General features: G+C 39.0%; 1 protein-coding gene across 1 annotated transcript in view; it reads left to right on the top strand.

Annotated features, from left to right (window-relative positions):
• LOC110489807 (V-set and transmembrane domain-containing protein 2A) overlaps positions 1–21,724 on the top strand; it is a 30,438-nt gene extending 8,714 nt beyond the window's left edge. Inside the window, exons 3-5 of the mRNA XM_021562728.3 lie at positions 15,653–15,703; positions 15,987–16,317; positions 18,790–21,724. Of these exons, the coding sequence (XP_021418403.1) occupies positions 15,653–15,703; positions 15,987–16,317; positions 18,790–18,866 (459 nt within the window). The 3' untranslated portion in view covers positions 18,867–21,724. The remainder of the gene's footprint in view (positions 1–15,652; positions 15,704–15,986; positions 16,318–18,789) is intronic.
• The last annotated feature ends 566 nt before the right edge of the window (positions 21,725–22,290 follow it).

The following is a 22,290-nucleotide window of genomic DNA, read 5'->3' as shown; positions in this document are numbered from 1 at the left end:
ACCATTCTCTGTCATGGGCGATGTTGGCTTTCGCCAACTGGCCGAGCACCGATGCACACTACCAAGTGCGCTACTTATCAGATGTTGCCCGGCCGGAGTTACACAGTAATAGCGTCACTGCTATTAGCTTCATGACATACATATTACAGAACGCCGTTTGGGTCTTTGCGTGTCAAAAAAGATACAGTGCACTGTCAAAGCTGTACAAAAAAGTCTGCAAGTATGCAAACATCAGCCACGAACAATGTGTTTTCAACACCGCATTGGCATCATTTGTTCGACCGCAACTTCTGGGGTAGCTAGCTTTAGCTTAGTACCTAGCTAGCGCCAACACAACCAGCAATGATCAGTAGAAACTGCAGTCATTTTCATTATTCTTAGCAATGATTTAGGAATCATCGTGAGTAAGTAGTAGCTAGGTTGCCACTTGTTGTTCACCTATTGAAATTTAACTTCAGTTCATGAAAATAAATAGCTAGCCAGCTACTTAACCCTTTTGCCCAAACCTAAAGTTATAAGCAGCCAGCTAGCTTTATCTGGCTAGTGAAGCTCGACCGGACCGGGTTATGTGCTGTGAATCTAGCCACAATAAAGATTAGGGACAATAGTGGAATTTGCAGTTTGCCTTAAAAATTAAAGTATGTCATTGACAGTTATGCAAAGGAATACAAATAGTAGAATTATGCCATACTTTTATTTTGAAGGCTAACCGCAAAGTCCACTGTTGTGGCTAGCTTCACATAGATGGGTCCGATAAATTAGGGTTATTTTAGATGATGACACCTAGCTAACTATAGCTACTGAAACAAATGTCGCTTTGCTATGTTTTTGGGGAAGAACATTGTTTGCATCCATGAGCTAGCTAGCTTTTTTTTATGGCCAGCACTGTAGGTGTGCGAGACAACTTTACCAGCATCATAGCATACATATTGATAAATTGTTGTGACATGAAATACGAGTGATAGTGTAATGAATGTGTAATAACTATGTAAAAATGTATGAATGCGTTCAATTATTATGTGATGTGCAGTCACATTCGGCTCCTGATTGGTCAACAAGCTTAATTGACACGTCAAATAGTGTTATTTGACACGTCAAATAGTGTTAAATAGTATATTTTTTGACACGCAAAGACCAAGACGGCGTTCCATATAAATCCTGGTTGAGAATCAAACGACTGAATAAATTAACAACGAAACAGCAAGTAAGTGAAAGAAATAGGTTTTGATTTATGTTTTACTGTTAATGGGGAATGCGTAAATGCCAACTAAATACATTTTGTCAGTGTGGTGTGTGTGTGTGTGTAACCTTTATTTAACTAGGCAAGTCAGTTAAGAACAAATTCTTATTTACAATGACAGCCTACCCCGGAAAAACCTGGACGACGCTGGGCCAATTGTGGGCCTCCCTATCTGACTCCTAATCACGTCCGGATGTGACGCAGCCTGGATTCAAAATTCAAACCAGGGACTGTAGTGATGCCTCTTGCACTGAGATGCAGTGCCTTAGACCACTGCATCCATGTGTATGCTAACTATTTAACTGTACTAGAATGGTTAAAAGGCTGCTTAAATTTTAAGTATCGGTTATCGGTATCAGGGTTTTTTTGGCAAGGAAAAAAATCTCATTTCGGTGCATCACTAATTTCAATGGTACGCCACCTTGTTTTGTGACACAAATTTTAAGTCTGAAAGAGAAAAAGGCAAAGCAATCATTCAGCAGAAAGTGAGAAGTTTCTTCTATACCACAATTTGTATCATTATTGGAAAGATGTTTTGTTTTTCTTCGCTCCACAGACCTACACTGTAAAAATAAAAAAATATACAGTACCAGTCAAAAGTTTGGACACACCTACTCATTCCAGGGTTCTTCTTAATTTTAACGATTTTCAACATTGTAGAATAATAGTGAAGACACCTAAACTATGAAATAACACATATGGAATCATGTAGTAACCAAAAAAGTGTTAAACAAATCAAAATATGTGTTATATTTAGGATTCTTCAAATTAGCCACCCTTTGTCTTGACGACAGCTTTGCACACGCTTGGCATTCTCTCAACCAGCTTCATGAGGTAGTCATCTGGAATCTTTGTGAGATGCAGAGTAGGTGAGCGAATGTTCTCCGCAAGTGTGGTTCCCACTGTGAAGCATGGAGGAGGTGTGATGTTGTGGGGGGCTTTGCTGGTGGGACTGTCAGTGATTTATTTAGAATTGAAGGCACACTTAACCAGCATTGCTACCACAGCATTCTTCAGCAATACCCCATCCCATCTGGTCTGCGCTTAGTGAGACATTTGTTTTTCAACAAGACTATGACCAAACACACTTCCAGGCTGTCTAAGGGCTATTTGACCAAGAAGGAGAGTGATGGAGTGCTACGTCATATGGTTTGGGATGAGTTGGACCGCAGAGTGAAGGAAAAGCAGCTAACAAGTGCTCAGCATATGTGGGAACTCCTTCAAGACTGTTTGGAAAAGCTTTCCAGGTGAAGCTGGTTGAGAGAATGCCAAGTGTGTGCAAAGCTGTCAAATATATTTTGATTTTTTTAACACTTGTTTGGTTACTACGTGATTCCATATGTGTTATTTCATAGTTTTGTTGTCTTCACTATTAATCTACAATGTAGAAAATTGTAAAAAAAATAAAGAAAAACTCTTGAATGAGTAGGTGTGTCCAAATGTTGATTGTTGATGTTGATTCAACATACTGTACAATTGTAAAGCATGCAGCTGTGATAGGATTGTGAGTTTGCGCAACAAAATGTTCCACACAGAAACTTTTGACTGTGTGTGCCCAACAACTTTTTTACTTTGCAATCTCACAAACATATTGTAGCTGGTTTAAATTGTATGTTGAACCAACATTTATTTTTACAGTGTACACAGAAACCAATACTGTATCTGTACACAGTTTGGGTTTCCTTAGCTGTTTGAAATTCAAGGTCAATGTCTACTTTGGATAAATAATCTTGGGATTCCATGCTCTCAGGTGGGAGAAAAGAGAAACCATTTTCAGTGAGTGAAATAAGTCATTTCAATCGATGTGTCAATCATGGAGCAGACCAGATATCTATTTGAGGGGGAGAGGTATCAATCACCCATGCGTGCCAGCTACCAGGAGTGTTAAGCGTTACTGCTCTGTGGTGCCTCAACACCCTCATGTTGACCTATGGTGACAGGTTATATCATGTGGTTGTGTAACGCATGTTTACACATTCTATATGTGGATATACCCCACTGTTAGGTTGGCTTTACATAAAACAAAGCAGTGGAAGTGGTATGATACAATATGTGTTATTGGCATCATTGAGGGAAATATGTGTATTTGTTTCCAGCTGGAATCTCTTTAATTTGATTCTATTCCGTATGATTGTATCAATCCCCTCAAAGGGAGTGATAATAATTCATCAAAATGACTGATATCAGTCCAGGTACTGTACTTTAGTAATTAGTGCACATGTATTATATTTGATTGCTTGTTTCTCATCATTGTTAAGGCTCTGATATTTTTCAGGCAACATTTAACCTAAGCCTGCATTTTAGTCTCAATGTTATTGTATTTTTTTGTTTTGTTTTTAGTGGTATGTGATGCCCATTTATATGTTGCATCATGTGAAGCCTACTGTTTTAACTTCAAAGCATGTATGGATTCCCCCCAAAACTTCTAGACGGGCACTCATATTCTCTCTCTCTCTCTCTCTCTCTCTCTCTCTCTCTCTCTCAACTTTCTGTTGCCTAAAAGGGGTCTTTTGCATTTAGAATCAAAAAATCCAGTGAAGCACAGCTTTTCAATAATGCAGTACATACAGTACCTTCCCTTGGTATGCCAATTGCAAGGAAAACATGGCTTTACTTTTAAACCCTTAAGCAAGTGTAAAATAATATTGATTTGAGGTATTCAGGTATTATTGCGGTTGAGGAATTTCATATGTGCCAATGCCACATAAATACGACTTTTGCTCAGTTTCTACAGACTTAAGTAATTTCTGAAGGTCATGGGTCAATACTTTGCTAAATACTTTGATTGGTCAATGAACAGGTCGTGTGTACAGTACTTGGATTGTTATGCTACTGTACAACCCGTCACAGTGTATGATGTACACAACTGTACAAGTTAAGAATAGACCGGTAGTTATAAAAACAAAAAGCTGTAGATATTATGCTATCTCAAGATCTGTAATCCGTCGGTGATTTTGACTGAAATACCACAAGATGTTTTTAATGGTTGATTGATGTGCCAATGAACTTCCATCAAATTGGATAATAGCTTATAGTGTTATTAGACTGTGCATATTAAAGTTAGCTTCATAATTACAGTGATTATTCAACATGAATGTGAATAATGTATTTGAAAACTTTTTTTGTTATAAAAAAATACTAAGGGTCTTTCCATACGTAGCCACTTCTTGCCCAGACGCATTAAACAACATCAATGCCAGTGAAGATATCTATATAGAAAGTGTAGCAGCAGTCTTCCTTCAACATCTATCCATAGAAATCCGGAGGTAGTCTAGAAGTTATTTTTGTAAGATGTTGTTCTTCCTTGAACTATGTATGTTTGAGATCCCAAAGGCTCAGTTTCATCTCCTGTCTTTTTCTCCACTGTGAGTCACAACACACAAGCCTCTGCCAATTTTGAAAAGCCAATGCTTTACTTGAACATATTTCTTGAAACGTAATCTTGTGTCCTGTTTCTAGACTGGGAGCATCTCAAGGGCTGAGTAGGAGTGTTGTTTCGTCCACACGACTCAGCTTTTTCCTTTTACGGAATGTTCATTTAATTGAATGCCTTCTAAACAGCACTGCAATGCAGACATTATTACTTTACACTATTTGCAGAGTGATTTATCTCAAACCCTTTTTACAATTCCTCTGAGAAGATGATAAATGATGCAGATTTAATGCAAACAGCACAACAATATATGCAATGCAATCATGAGCTACATGTACAGTATTCCCAGTGTTGGGGAAAAAAAGTACCCAAATGACATACTTGAGTAAAAGTAAAGATACCTTAAAAGAAAATGACTTAAGTAAAAATCAAAGTCGCCCAGTAAAATATGACTTGAGTAAAAGTCAAAAAGTATTTGGTTTTCAATATACTTAAGTATATAAAGTAAATATAATCGCTGAAATATACTAAAGTATCAAAATTAAAAGTATAAATCATTTCAAATTCCTTATATGAAGCAAACCAGCACGATTTCCTTGTTTTGATTTATTTACTCATATAATTTACAAACAAAGCAATTGTGTTAAGTGAGTCAGCCAGATCAGAGGCAGTAGGGATGACCAGGTGTGTTCTCTTGATAAGTGTGTGAATTAGACAATTGTCCTGTCTTGCTAAGCATTAAAAAATGTAACGAGTAAGAGTGGAGTAAAAGTTGTCAAAAAAATAAATAGGTAAGTAAAGTACAGATAGCCCCCAAAAATACTTAAGTAGTACTTTAAAGTATTTTTACTTATGTACTTTGCACCACTGAGTATTCCAAACTTGTTTTGTCCCGTCTATTTAATATTTGCTATTTTTAACACCTTTGCAAATTTGGAAGGCTGTTTAGCTGACTGAATCTGAGTCCTACACTCTCTCTCATATCGGGAGATACTGCTGTGTAACTATTTTACATGTAATTGCCATTGCAGCACCTGACACTTGACCAATTGCACTGGAGCCTTTGCTGCTCTTTTCCATGTGAGAAGAACTCAAGAACATGATTTCAGTGACTATAATTAACATTAACAACAGATCTTGGGCCATAACGTCTTGAGCGCCTACTCAAGAGTTAGTGAGGTTTGTAATTAGCGAGCACTTACAAGGCTGCATGGTGTTTTATGTACTCCAACTTAACACACTCTAACGTTATTATCGGCCACTTGATGTTATCACAGAGGACTTGTTTAAAGGTTCAGAGATTTTGTAAATGAAGTTCACTTGTAGTTCCTAAAACACATGTTAAAAACGGCACACTTGAAAATGGTGTCCATATCAGGACAGCCTCAGACAATGAATCAAGATTGACCGTTGTCTTTCTAAGTGTGCATGTTTTTTAAATTTTATTTTTTACATGTGTTTTGGACTCTAATTTGTTACTAACCAGCAACTTAAAGAAAACACATTGCTGTACACAGGGCTTCTACTTTTTGAATCAAATCAAAGTTTATTCGTCCCGTGCACATGAAACAGTGAAATGCTTACTTGCAAGCTTACTTCAGTCATGGTATGCCTTAGTGCCAATTTTTTAACTGATTGAAAATAGCTGCTAATAAACCTTTGCCTGTTGGCTGTGGTCAAATGACCAAATCACCCTCTAGTGGCCTTATGGGTGGAACATTATTAAACATTTTCATAATTTCATAATTTCATAATCTTTTTCATAATCTTTTTTTTTCTTCTCGAAATCCAGTGTTTCTATGTCAAACAGTTTTGTTATATTTCAGTCTTCTGTGATGTATATAAAGTAATAGTGGGATGCACACTAAAAATAATTTAATACATTTCAACTTCTTATCTAACATTGTACAGCTGTCTTACTTTATTTAAGCCCATAACCATGTGTGTGATGTGTATGCTTTTGTTTCAAAGTAGATTTGTTTAAGACTACCAATAAACACCGTGTGACCCTGATTTAGCTCACTGCAGTAAAAAGGTTTTAAAGATCGACTCCACATTTGGGGAAACAACACCATTTTCACCCGGCGCATTTGTTATCGTCTCTGATTTGTTGATGTAATGGAGGAGAAATGGAGGAGAGGAGCACAGTAGTCCACACATTGTGACGGATTTCATTACGCCGTACGGCATCTTCATCTCGTCCCGCTACTGGACGGAGAGCATAAGGTTTCACAATACAAAATGGAGGAGCATAGTATCCTGTCAGAAATCACATTTATTTTGGAAGATTGAAAAACATTACCTTTATTTAAGATAGGAGAAACATTGTTTCAGGTGATAATAAAACATGTTTCATTTAGTTACTTTTCCCTCAACTTTCCTCAAGTCAAGCTAGTTTACAGAGCAACTAGGTTGAAGATACTGTAGCTAGCGACCTCCACCCAATAATGATCATTAAAAAAAGTGTCATTACCATCACAATGAAATATAACAGGAGGCAACAGTCAAAATATAATTGGCTTAACAGCGAATGTGTATTATTGAACATTAGGCTACTAAAATAGTACTCACTTATAGTAATGCGTAATTGTCCCACAAGGCCATTGCCGAAAACCACATATTATTTTCTTGCTCTGTGGTTTGGTAACTTCCTGTTCTATTGACGGACTCTGGCTCAGTTGTTTCGCAACTGAGCCTTCAACCGCAAGGGGGCGCTGCGATACCATTCCGTTGTGGACAGTCCCCATTGAAATGAATGACATCAGGCGTAACGCAACGGACTGCTTAGATGTAATGTGAATGGGGATTAAGTGTTGTAAAAGAAAACGCAGTACACATTCTGCTATTCTATCTCGAGTGCAAGGGGAAAAGAAAAGTGTTAGTTGTTTGTAGTAACTAGTTTGTTGTTGTAATATCCAAAACTGACGTGGCAGTTCCACCAATTAAAGACTCAAGTGTTACCGAAAGTGAATCTACATCCAAGTTGATTATCTTTTGTTTGGTTGTTGGCTTGGGCAGGCTCTAGTAACGCTATTGTGAATAGCTTGTTGAGCTCAAGGGGCTTAGGTGAGCTTTTAAAGGATGAGAGGGCGAGTCTAGTTGTTTATTAATGTGTAGTACAATGTGCAACAAGCATTTATCAACAGTGAGAAGTGGTGTGTTGCAACAGATTTAGCTAACAGCTCGTTTACATCTGTAGTCCCCGTGCAGGTGAACATAAAAACAGGAAAACATTATATACGAAAGGACAACATACATACTGTACATCAGACATTTCAAAGCATGAAGGACATAGAGACACGTTTCAGCACGTTGTTGCTGATGATTTTATGAAATCAAGGCTGCCAGTGATTAAATGTAACGCAAAGGCCTTATTGACAATAACAAAAGGATCATAACAGAAATAATGAAATAAGCCAGACAATCGTAATGAGTGGAAGTGCATTAGGTCTATACAGTATTTCAACGTAGATATTACCATATTTGGTTGCAGGGAAATGGGCGGCCCCTTGCTTTTTACACAGTAATTGTGGGACTCATTTTACATGAAGTCAATTTCAGTTTGCATGAGAAACAGCAGTGTGTCACAGTGGAGGGTTTTTGTAATAAAGAGACAAGAGATTGAAATTGAGATACTCCAAACGGCTGAGAGTGTGTCGAGCTCAGAAGGCAGCCAGGCGTCGAAAATGAAATATAAATGAGAAAGCAATGGCTCTTTTGTTTCTTATTGTCACTTTAAACTTTTGCATCAATGTCAAAAGACATTCAGTCAATCTAAAGAACGCTTGTAAATTATACAGAACACATTCGGAGGCAAAGGGGCATCTTTATTGATGAAAACGGGCATTCTAAGACTACAAGTCTATTTCCCATTTGAAAAACCAAGCTATTCAGTTCCGCTGAAGCTACAGATAGGCTTACACTTGTGTACATTTGTATAGATTTCTCTCATTATGAAATCAGCACATTTCCGTGACAGTTAAGTGTCTGATGACTCACAACGGCAGTCTGCAAGTGGCCTATAAATGTCTATTACACTTCAAGATAAATGTCTGGATTCTGAAATAATATCTGAAATTCATTATTTCACAATTAAGTAAATTGCATTTGTTTGTACAAGGCTAAATGACTAATGGAGTTCGACAGTTAAATGCCCAGCATTTTTATGGTTCGCAAAGCCAATGGAAATTCACCAGACCCAATTGGGATAAAGCACCCCATAAAGCTGTGATCCAGAACTGAACTGGAGAGACAGGCTAGGCATACTCCAATCTCTTTCTGCTGGACCTATTCTCTGGTCATTGAAGGGTAGATGAATGTCAGAATATTTCACATTCTATGTCCACTTTAAGAAATACATGATGTCTGAACACAGAGGGAAACCAGGTAGGCAGATGTGAATGGATGTCTTTCTTTTAAGAAGATGATCTACCCCAGGTGACATATATTGTTTAAATCAGGGGGCAGTTTGTCAAGAAAAAGATTGAGATAGAGGACTTTGGTGAAATCCATGCAGAAGCCCCACCAATTACCTTCACATCACCACAGTGTTCATTTCATCACCAAAAATAATGGCTAAAATATTCACCAAGCACCTATTTTTCAGTGACAATTGACGAGACTATAACTGACTAAAAAGACCCAGAAAAAAAACTATAACTAAACAAAAAATATTTTTCAGTTCCCTAAAACAAGTCGAGACTAAATTGTCTCTGTGACTAAAATCAGACTACTAAGTGGACTGGACAAGAGTTTTTGGAGAGATTGAGAGCTTTTCAATTATGAGCACAATTAATAGGAGTGGGAAGGACACTCGGCACACACAGCCTATGCTACATCAGCTCATGAGCGGCGGGGGAGCAAGCGATGAGTGTGTGCAGACAGGCTCCACTCTGGCTCCGCCTCTGATCATACACATTGCACAGGGGACTCTCTTTCTTCCCCGTAGCTAACCAGTCAGCACCAGCCTTCTAGTTAGATACCCTTTTCCTGGTTAAGAAACACAAGCTGTTTTAAGAAATTAAAAACAATAGCAGAATTAAGTTTAACAGTAATACAACGATCTAGCTATGTTTGTCGCTCCCTTGAGCATAGACACGTTTTGTAATTTGTAGTCTCGCTCATCCCTTCTGAATTTTATAGCCAGGTTCTGTAGCGAACGTACTAGCCAAGTCTCCCTCTTTTCCTCAGAGGAAACAGCTTGATTCTAGCCATTACCGTTCAAAATATATGTTTTTTCTCTGTTTTTTTCTCTCTATCGTGCATTGGCGGGCCGCATTTTACATTCAATAAGCATATCGCGGGCTGTTCTAAAAGTATGCTACTTGCGGACCGGAGTGTTAACCACATCAAACACCTGAAACAGATTTTTCTGCAATCTAAAGATATAATCCTTAATGCTTAATTCTATGTCAAAAATGTGTTACTTTTCCCGTATATCTAAGCATACATCTTGAACTGCCTGTATCCTGACAGGTGGTTATTTTTTTAAAGAAACAAAATATGCTTCTCAGCATCTTTGCTAAAATCTAGGTAAACTATTGAAAGGAATGTGAGTCTTATTCGATACATTTAGTAATTGCTTGCTTTTCTAAAGTCTTTATCCTACTCTGTTTATCTTATACCCTATTGCCTAGTCACCTTACCCATATACATACAGTACCTACCTCCATCACTCCAGTATCCCTGCACATTGTAAATATGGTATTGAAACTGACCCTGTATATACAGTAGTATGCCTACTTACTTACTTATTGTGTTCATATTTCTTCTTATTTCTTGTGTATTTTTTCTAGTATTACAATGTTATTGATTATTGCATTATTGAGTTTTTAGTTTGCAAGAAAGGCAATTCACTGTACATTCAAACTTGAAACTACCAACCTTGCCAGCAGGCATGCCAGCTAAGATAGTTAGACAAGCTAGCTACTCTAACTTGATCGATAGCCTGAAATGGCTTCTTGGTAAATAGTTATGACATTGGGAACCTATCTGGACTAGCTAAAGCCAACTTCAACTTTATTATTTTTAACAGGACAAATCTGATGGGGAACATGCCCCTGTGCCCCCTATGGGCAAGACGCCTCTGTCTTTAAGCTACACCTTGTTCAGTCATGTTACCTCATTAGCTGGTTATAGCTAACAACCTGGGGCACGTTCAGCAGGACACAACATTTTGGAACGTTCAGATAGATGTAGAACAAACATGCCTCTCTGGCAAATAGAATAAAAAAATAACGTAGGTTCTATTCATGGAATTTCTATCAGCAACGTTTTCTAACTAAACGTTGCCCTGGTAACATTACCAGTAGTCTATGGATAGAAAAATGTTTATTGACTAAATCCCTCTTGCCACTACACCTTATCTGACTGGGTAACTTTATATTTAGTTAATATGGACCCTAGTGACTCGTCTTGTGACTCAGCCATTGGTAACTCGGACTTGGACTCGGATTGAAGCATAGGGGACTTGGGACTTGATTTGGACTCGAGGTTTAGTGACTCGACTACATCACTGGGCAAAACAGTCATCAGCCCCCGTTCTACTTTTGGACATAAATGTGGCTGGGGGTGTCTGTGGAACTGTGATAACAATGGCAATGACGGGACCGAGTGATGGAGGTGCAACCCATACTACTTTGCGGCACCATCTGGGGATTGTGATTGCCTCTTCAACCTCAGGAGACTGAAGAAATTTGGCTTGTCACCAAAAGCACTCACAAACTTCTACAGATGCACAATCGAGAGCATCCTGTCGGGCTGTATCACCTCCTGGTACGTGAACTGCTCCGTCCACAACCGTAAGGCTCTCCAGAGTAGAGGTTGACCGATTAATCGGGAATCGACGATTAATTAGGGCCGATTTCAAGTTTTCATAACAATCGGAAATCTGTATTTTTGGGCGAGGTTTAGTGACTCGACTACATCACTGGGCAAAACAGTCATCAGCCCCCGTTCTACTTTTGGAAATAAATGTGGCTGGGGTGTCTGTGGAACGGTGATCGGCCGATTTGCCGATTTTAATATATCTATTTTTGATACCTTTATTTAACTAGGCAAGTCAGTTAAGAACACATTCTTATTTTCAATTACGGCCTAGGAACAGTGGGTTAACTCCCTAGTTCAGGGGCAGAACGGCATATTTTCACCTTGTCAGCTCGGGGGATCCAATCTTGCCATCTTACAGTCAACTAGTCCAGCGCAATAAGGACCTGCCTCTCTCTCGTTGCACTCCACAAGGAGACTGCCTGTTATGCAAATGCAGTAAGCCAAGGTAAGTTGCTAGCTAACATTAAACTTATCTTATAAAAAACAATCAATCATAATCACTAGTTAACTACACATGGTTGATGATATTTCTAGATATTATCTAGCGTGTCCTGCGTTGCATATAATCGGACTTAGCATACAAGTATCTAAGTATCTGACTGAGCGGTGGTAGGCAGAAGCGGGCGAGTAAACATTCATTCAAACAGCACTTTTGTGCGTTTTGCCAGCAGCTCTTCGTTGTGCTTCAAGCATTGCGCTGTTTATGACTTCAAGCCTATCAACTCCCGAGATGAGGCTGGTGTAACCGAAGTGAAATGGCTAGCTAGTTAGCACACGCTAATAGCGTTTCTAACTTCACTCACTCTGAGCCTTCTAGTAGTTGTTCCCCTTGCTCTGCATTGGTAACGCTGCTTCGATGGTGGCTGTTGTCGTTGTGTTGCTGGTTCGAGCCCAGGGAGATGCGAGGAGAGGGACGGAAGCTATACTGTTACACTGGCAATACTGAAGTGCCTATAAGAACATCTAATAGTTAAAGGTTAATGAAATACAAACGATATAGAGGGAAATAGTCCTATAATTCCTATAATAACTACAACCTAAAACTTCTTACCTGGGAATATTGAAGGCTCATGTTAAAAGGAACCACCAGCTTTCATATGTTCTCATGTTCTGAGCAAGGAACTGAAATGTTAGCTTTCTTACATAGCACATATTGCGCTTTTACTTTCTTCTCCAACACTTTGTTTTTGCATTATTTAAACCAAATGGAACATGTTTCATTATTTACTTGAGGCTAAATTAATTTTATTGATGTATTATATTAAGTTAAAATAAGTGTTCATTCAGTATTGTTGTAATTGTCATTATTACAAATAAATAAAATACAAATCAGCCGATTAATCGGTATCGGCTTTTTTTGGTCCTCCAATAATCGGTATCGGCGTTGAAAAATCATAGTCGGTCGACCTCTACTCCAGAGGGTAGTGAGGTCTGCACAACTCATCACCGGGGGCAAACTACCTGCCCTCCAGGACACCTACACCACCCGATGTCACAGGAAGGCCATAAAGATCATCAAGGACAACAACCACCCGAGCCACTGCCTGTTCACCCCGCTATCATCCAGAAGGCGAGGTCAGTACAGGTGCATCAAAGCAGGGACAGAGAGACTGAAAAACAGCTTATATCTTAAGGCCATCAGACTGTTAAACAGCCACCACTAACATTGAGTGGCTGCTGCCAACATACTGACTCAACTCCAGCCACTTTAATAATGGAAATGTATGTAAAAAATATATCTCTAGCCACTTTAAACAATGCCACTTAATATAATGTTTACATACCCTACATTACTCATCTCATATGTATATACAGTACTCTATATCATCTACTGCATCTTTATGTAATACATGTGTCACTAGCCACTTTAAACTATGCCACTTTGTTTACATACCCTACATTACTCATCTCATATGTATATACTGTACTCGATACCATCTACTGCATCTTGCCTATGCCGTTCTGTACTATCACTCATTCATAAATCTTTATGTACATATTCTTTATCCCTTTACACTTGTGTGTATAAGGTAGTAGTTGTGGAATTGTTAGGTTAGATTACTCGTTGGTTATTACTGCATTGTCGGAACTAGAAGCACAAGCAATTCGCTACACTCGCATTAACATCTGCTAACCATGTGTATGTGACAAATAAAATTTGATTTGATTGTTCTTCTCTCTCTCTCTTTCGCTCTCTCGCTCTCGCACTCTCTCTCGCACTCTCTCTCTCTCTCTCTCTCTCTCGCTCTCTCTGATTAGAATTACATCTAAAAAGAGTGGCAAAATGACCACTGCATCACCATCAACTTTGTCTTGGCAATTCAAAAGAGAATGGTCTGTCTGAGACGGTGAGGGTAAAAATGTTAACTTTTGTGTCTGACATCTGTGAAGCTTGATGACGGCAGAAAAATAACAAACACTCAATCTGTCTGTTATTAGCATTGATCAGAATTGTAAATATGTATTATATTGTAAGTATTGGCATCTCTGAAGTAATTATATACTTGACACAAAACACTCTCGTTCCGGTTTTCTTAAGTAGCTCCTGTACTTTTCCAGCCTTATTTTAAGTCTCCCGTGGAGCCGACAGCGTTTATCCCCTCTGTTGCTGTTTCTTTCATGGACTGGTTTAAAAGAGGCTCTGCATTTAACAGACTTTCCCAGGAATAAGTCCATTTGAAATGCAATGCCAATTCCATGATATGGACTGAGTGTTTGCTATAGTGCCAGAGTACTGCCACCAGAGCAAGAACGTGGGCATGTTTTACATTTTTAGCAGACACTCTTATCCAGAGCAATTGGGATCAAGTGCCTTGCTCAAGGGAACACCAACAGATTTGAATCCCCAATATGAGTAGATTAACAACCAGCATCCTTTCGGTTACTGGCCCAGCACTCTTAACCTCTAGACTACCTGCTGCTCAACCTAAAGCTGGGTCACTTTTTGATGGCTTTGTGTTTTAACTTCTTTGAGTCTCTTATTTGAATGTTGGTTTTGGGTAAAGCCTCCAGACAGTTAATTATGTTTCATATGCCTATAGAGAGAACATTTTTTAAGATGATTATGATTTATAATTATCGCTTGTTCAGTCTCATTTATGAGGAAACATTTGTCAATTTGTCAAAGAGTATAATCATTCTGTTTTCGAACTGCCTCCTTTTACTGACTATCAAAATCCCTTTATTTTATTGATTCTTTTCACAAAGCTTTTCATTCATTCTAAATGTACAGAATGGGGAAGAATATGGGATTTCATTTTCTTTCATTTTAGTCGATCTTTCGTTCAATTGGTATGTTTTTGCTTCTTCCATCTGGGATAAACTGTTTATTGATGTAGCTATCAAACATTTATAGCCATCGATGAATGATGCCGCATTTACACCTGAAATGTACTTTTGAGGAATGCCAGAGGCTTTTTGACCATTTTTGCTTCAGTGACTGTGAAGACTAGACTGGTATAAAAATATATCTATTTTATATTTTTTTTAGAGTGCCACACTCATACATGCTGACCAGACCGCCATCGCGTGCATGTTGATTTTGTCCACCCACATCAGACACGATCAGGACACGCAGGTTGAAATATCAAAACAAACTTTGAACCAACTATATTATTCTGGGGACATAAACATTTATGGCAATTTAGCTAGCTAGCTTGTGGTTGCTAGCTAATTTGTCCTAGGATATAAACATTGGAATGTTATTTTACCTGAAATGCACAAGGTCCTCTACTCCGACAATTTATCCACAAATAAAATGGTAAACCGGGTTTGTTTCTAGTAATCTCCCCTCCTTCAGGCGTCATCTTCTTTGGACTTTATATTGAGGTTGGAAACCAACTTTAAGGTGGATTACCACTACCGACTGGAGTGTGGACCTCAGTTCATCTTCCAATCACCCACATGGGTATATGCTCCTAAAAACCAATGAGGAGATGGCACGTGGGTATATCCTCCAAGACTTGCAGTGCGTCAAGCGTCACCAATAGAACCAAGTTCTCTTTTAGCGCCTGGCTTCACAGACGCTCATTGGCGCGCGCAAGCAGTGTGGGTGCAATGATTGAATAACATGTATGTATTTATTTTGCCACACACGCACACAACGCGAGCAGTGTGGTCAACATGTTAGAGTCTCGTAATGCATTGATGTCTCCCTTTCAAACTTATATTCAGCTTTTTTAAGTGTATTTTTATTTTCTCTGTTTTCTTAGATGGAAATGATACCAGAGCCTGATCCAGACGACGAAGGGACTAAAATAAGTGTAAGTTATTGTATGTACAGAGCTTTTACAGTGTCCATACTAGGGCAACATCACATGTCCTAATATGGACACCATAAGTATGGACACATAAAACCATCACCATTACAACTATTTCGCTACACCTGCATTAACATCTGCTAAACAGGTGTATGTGACCAAACAAATTTGTTTGATGTTTCTGTTGTCATTACATGGTTCTTTGTACTGAACAACCAGTCATGTGGATGGGATGTAGTTGCTCCTGCATCGTTCATTGAACATCTCTGTATCTTTATCTCTACAGACGGTGAAGGTACAGGGAAACGACATCTCCCACAAACTGCAGATCTCCCGGGTGGGGAAGAGTGACGAGGGCCTGTATGAGTGCAGAGTCACCAACGCCAACTACGGAGAGCTGCTGGAGTACAAGGTCCAGGCCTACCTGAATGTGAACAGCACCAGGCCCCGCATCAGACCGGTCAAGAAGACGTCCCCCCTGTCCCACCTGACAGCAGATAAGAAGCCCCGCAAGACAGGCTCCACAGCAGCACAAGACGGCATGAGCGCCGACCAAAGGGTCCGCTCTACCTCCAGCTCTCAGACTTCATCAGCCAAGACAGTCAAACACAGTTCAGGTGAGATAACGGCGCCAGAGATTCTGCTTTGGTTTTTCATATAAATATTCTTCCCTTCAGTAGGGTAAATCGTCAGCCAATCCGTCTAACTATTTGTAAAAAAAAATTATGTCTTTAATTCTGCCTGTATGTCAGTCTGCTTGTCCATCTGCATGTTTCTTGTCTGTCTTCCTTCAGTCTGCTGTCCGCTTGTCAGTTTGTTCCACTTTAAAGCAATTCACCCATGTAGTTAATCAAAAGGACACTGAAGGACACTGTAGTGAGTGAACATTACAATTGAATGTGGAAATACAGCAGAAATAAAAGCCCAGACTGCAGTTTGTGATTATGAGGCAGAGGCGCCCCAAATTATGCTGACAACTGTGTGGCGCTGAATGCTCTGTGCAGTGTATGACACTGATAAATGTTCCTCTATTGCTCCCCCTGCGGTCTTACCTTTACTGAGCACTGTTATGACTGGAGGACAGTTACATTGCTGCAAATGCAGGTTTTTTGGTCGATGAACAACAATTGTCAAACAATTGGATGAAATTAGACCTGTGAGAGTAAAACGATTTTCCACGTTGCCTTACCTGTAAACGATGGCAACTGTTAGCCGAGTCGGAATTAAGTGCATGGTGGTTTGCCTGCGTTACTTGCCTGTGCAAAGAAGACCAATGTGTCAGGTCTAGTTACCTCACAGTCTGCATATATTGGTTTTGGCACTGTTGGTTTTTCAACACTTTGGGTCACTGAAATGAAATACAACAAATGTCCCAGAAGTGATATGTACTGTACCAAAAGGCCTTCAACTTTGTTTAAACCATGTGGCAAGTCGCCAACCGGTTCTGGAAAATAACTGCTTTCATACCATCTTCCCAATGTGCTCATACAACTTCAAACACAGAAGAAGGAATACCCCTGTCCTATCAGACATGGCTGAGTGGTGAATGACACTGAGAACAGGGAGAATTTGTGAAACACGGGTGTATGACATCGAACCTAGCTTCTGTACATTCTGATATCACTAATCCCAGCTGGGATTTGCTACACAAGTCAGACTGTATTATTTTAAAAAATTCAGTAGCCCACCACTAGCTCCATCATGTAGGCAGAAAGATGGCGCCAGGCCAGCTCTCTCCCTATGGCAGCGGCATATGCCTGGGTGACGCACCCACTCTTAGCAGGGAGGTCACTCTACCTTATATTTCAAATCTGTATTCCATTAGACAAAATAAGGAGTAAACTGGAGACTCAGGCTGTATACTATTGGTGGTGGATCAGGTGACTTTACTCTGTGCATTGTAAAGCGATTAGAGTCAGTACTTGTACAGCAACAGTATTTGGTTTGGTATTTAGTAGTGTAGTACTCATGTTGTAAACTAATTATTTAGTTTGGTTGTGGCAAATTATAGTTTTTTTTAAAGCGTTTCCTGCGACATTACTTTTTCAGTATTTATCTAAGAATTGCATTTAAGCTATATTCAGGGGTTTGAGTATGTTTTAAGGTGGGGCTCTCGTGGATGGTGTGAGAGATTCACTGCAAGTCATCAGAGCTGTGTCTATCGGCATGTAAACCTAGTCCAGCCTATCAAGCTGCGAGCTGATTCATTATTCTCCATGTAGAGGATGTTTTGGCCTAGCGTGATTGCTGCTCCTCTGTGGCAATACTGTTCACTTGATCACCCCGGGCCAAATGAAATCTGGCAGGGAGGAACAGCGGGTTACAGGCCTCCGTCTTTTTCCTCCTCCCGATATTGAGCTTGGCCGAACCATAGTGTCCCCAGACAATTCTCCTCTTAGAACATTGCTGTGCTTGGTCTGACGGAAAAATCCAGTAAATGTCACCATGATTTAGGGAATATTTCATTTTCCATTTCCTTAATGCTGCCTTTGTTTCGTAGGATGACATTTTTTTTGTGCCTCTTTTTCAGTCCCGGGCAGGTACCAGAAAAAGTTCATTAGGGAATCTGGTTTCTTTTGATTCTTTTGGACCTTGAATTCTATTTTAGCTTGTGTGTTGCAGGGAGATTAAACAGAAGAAAATCTTGCGTCAATATACAGTAGAGCATTGCCATTCAGAATATCTCCCTATCTCTCCCTACTGTACTATAAGTTCTGTATCATTATCCTTTGGACAGAAATGTATCGATGCCTTTTTCCTGTAGTTTTGATCTTATCAATTCAAGGACAATGTCCCTGAGAAGCAAATTAACCAAATGCGCATAAGACTGCCAGGCTTTTCAGTATCATACAGTTGTCAGATGGTGATGCACAAACATATATAATGTTTTTTTGTATTCCATATTCATATTTCATTTAAGAATAAGATCATTCCATATGTGCACAATGTATAGAATGTTTCAGACTAGTGCCATGATAGCTTTTGCATATATTTCTCCGCAGCAGTACATGTTAAAGATAAGAACTGTGCACATATTTTGTGTGATGATGAGCACTGTGTATGTCCTGACTGTATGCCTTCATTCACAGGTACTAGGATAGCTACAAGCTACGGACTTGCCATCCTGATTCTTGGCTGTGGCTTTATGAGGGATACCTTGCTATAGTTTCAAGAACGGACTTTTCCTCCCAGTATCACTATGTATGGCCTATTATTACCACCAAGCAGACAGCACAGTTGGCCCTTTTTTCCCCCCACCGCTACTCTGCACCCAATGAATTCTTATTACCCATTGTACACAAGAGCCACCTTCTCAAAGGCCAGCTGCGGGATTACCTGTTGTGCCAATGTTTCTTCAGCACTCCCAACAATTGAAACAAAATGGAAACCGACAGTGTCTACTTGGAATATCTTTCACAAATACTCTTTATTTTGGTTTCCTGCAATACATTTATTGTGTCAAAGTAGAAAACAAAAGGATCTATATTTGTGTAATATATGAGTATATAATTGTTTTATTTCAAACTCCTTGAACTGTTTATAGCTTACATTCACTTTGTTGATCATGTAACTACATTGTACAAGGGTATTCATGCCCCACCCAAAACAAAAGAACTACTAAAATACAACAAAATGATGTATAGGCCTAGTTGGATTGCTAAATTAGGGCAACTCGACATTGTATTATTTTAAAATCTGCATATGTATAATCTGCAACTACAATTCTTGAACTTTGTTATTATGGATCTGTTCTTATTCATTCTCACATTCTTTACTTTTGTACGGTATTTCCTTTGGTATACAAAAACAATACTTCCATCTCTTGTAATTTCCTGATGTGCAACAGCTTCACATGTTATGAAGCATAATAATGTCAATGTTTATATGTGACTGTGCCAGCAGACCATTCGTTAAAATTTGGCTGCACTAATATTGTAAAAAGCCATTAAGAAATGGAATGCTTCACTTAGAGCACAGCTCTAATATTCAAATATGCTCCATTACTGAAAAGAAGAATCTAGGTACTGCTGTAGCCTAATGCTCAGGGGCATTGTCTTTGTGTAAAGAATCTCACATTAGCCAAGAAGAGTTCTTATGCCATTTGATGGTGCAATGATGCCCCAACGGTATCTATAGTATACGAGGAAACAGTTTAAAGGTCTTGTGATTAAGAAAATGGTTTTAAATTGTTCTCGCTCTTGTCCATTCTCAATGTTCATCGACACAACGCTTTGACAATCTGACCTCTTGTTTCAGAACCCGTTAGCAGAAGTCATGGATTCTACTGTTATACTAAACTGTTAATATATATAGAATCTTTCTAAATGTCTATCTGCAATGTTCCATAGACATTCACCACTTGGAATCATTTCAATTCACTATATGGATGCACCTATTTTATGTAGCGTCATTGTTAAGTGCAATGACCACTGGACATATTATGCCACCATAGCTAAGGTATGAATAGGTGGTATTGGTAATCGTGCAGCAACAGTGCTTCAGATCTGCCTTTCAGTTGAGTTGAAGAGGGTATCCATAGACTGAAGAGAGTCTCCATTTTAAAATGTATCATGTGACCAAAGACCGTGGCTATGGCCATACAATATTGACGCTCACCAACATCGATCTCTTTGCACATTGCTTATACTGTAGCCTAGTGTTCTCACATATTGTGCCCCTTTATTCCCTATCTTTTTACAATCTCAGAACGAGGCGGACAATCTGCCCAGATTCACAAAGCACCATCTGTCCATTTCTTCAAATCGTATTTAAAATAACAGCACTTTGGATGGAATAATTACATGTATTGGCAGTACAAAAAAATTACTGGGGCCACTAAGAAGCAGGATTTTGCTTAAGGTCTCCACCGTAAACAGTCTACAGTCTTCTGTAGATAGCGCTGCTGAACTCAGTGAGGGATCTTAACCTGTTGATACAGCAGTTGGAGTTAGCTGACAGAGCAAATAATACAGAGGAATCCAGCTAGAGACATATCCTGATCAGCAAGTCTTGTCAGGGTACAAAATGTGTGGGCTATATACAGTATTTAATCTGCGCTGGTTCCCGGGATGAGAACAGTTAATCTAGCAGAGCTGTGTCATGCTGCTTAACCTCAAATCAATATTAGGCTATTGTCCATTGAGTAAAAGTTATTTTATGACTATTATCACAAATCCTAACTGTTCAGTTTTGAGGAAGAAGATTTTGAGAACTTGACATCTGCTAGTAGAATGTTTATCACATACTTCTCCAAGCAGGTAAAATGGATAGCATATCTGTGTGCACAGTAAAAGAATGCCTTCAGTTTATCAAATCCCTGTATAAAATGTTAAAAATAAAATAAAAAATCTGTAAAACTTGTAAAGTAATCAGCATGTAACCTTTTTTATCCAAATGTTTAAAAGCAGAGACAAGTTATGTTCTGTATTTGTAACAATGTTGTCATATTCGTTGTGAAGCACTAACAACAGGAAATGGAATTTAAAAACAACTTTATTGACAGTCTGTTAAGGAGGACCACTTGCCATGGCAGTGCACACCTGTTGCAAGGCCAATTACTTCAACACGAAATGGAATCACTACAGAGTACAAGTTCAAGCAAAGTGGATATATAATTTAAAGGATCGACAACAGTCGTCTGATAAGGGAATTGCAACGTCTGACAATTGTGGTGGCTAACAAGCAACGAAGTCTCAGTCCATCAAACAAGATACTATATTATGACATTTGAGCAACACAAATCCATGGATATTGTTTCAGAAACAACACAGCAGTTATGTTTTGTTTATGACGCCGATGTCCATTGTTTCAGCTCCACATAGATGAATTGTTTCCTTATTACGCTTCATCTCAATGCAGTCTTATCTGTTTGTTGAGCTGTCAAAAATGTTATGACCTGTAATTTTCATTTTATTTGGTACTGTGTGAAGCTTCTGTACTGGAACGTTGCAGCAGTTTGTATTATAATGATGATATCAGAAAAATATTTAAATAAATCATTTTCACAGATGGGATTCAAACACCGCTTCCTCTGCTGGATTCCATCTGTTAAATCGGTAACACATTATGACTTGACTTAGTGAGTACATTGGATGTAGTTCACTGGGCGATCATAGTGTGGCACATAATGGGGCACGTACTGCGCATTCAACCATTCCGAGTGGATATCAGGACAAAGCTTAACGCTGTCTGGTCAAAACACCACTGAAGGTTTTAGAGAGGTCCAAACCACAAAAAGTATCTTTACCCTGGTTGCAATTATAACAACTAAAATGTTTTATCCAATAAGATTGCAAGGATGCCAACTGGATATTCGTATTTTCAATTAGTTGTGTCTATTGGCTCACAACACCATCTGTGGCATTGCTATCATTAAAGTCTGCTGTAGGAGAAACTGTTTTCTGCACAGGTTGCGACGTTGTTACAACTATACAGTGTACACAATATGGACACACGAGTACGCATGTCCTACTATGTACACTGTACAGCTATAAAAACATACTTTTTTTATAGAAGAGATCTATCTTTAGTTACTGTATGCAAGATTGTGTTCACCCTTGTATCATATAAATGTAATTTAGTAAATAGTT

The sequence above is a fragment of the Oncorhynchus mykiss genome, chromosome 15 (genome assembly GCF_057628025.1).
Source record: "Oncorhynchus mykiss isolate SJ-2025 chromosome 15, ASM5762802v1, whole genome shotgun sequence".
In the NCBI taxonomy this organism is placed as follows: domain Eukaryota; kingdom Metazoa; phylum Chordata; class Actinopteri; order Salmoniformes; family Salmonidae; genus Oncorhynchus; species Oncorhynchus mykiss.
Note: the sequence above shows the minus strand (reverse complement) of the source record. Positions and strands in the feature narration are given on the sequence as shown.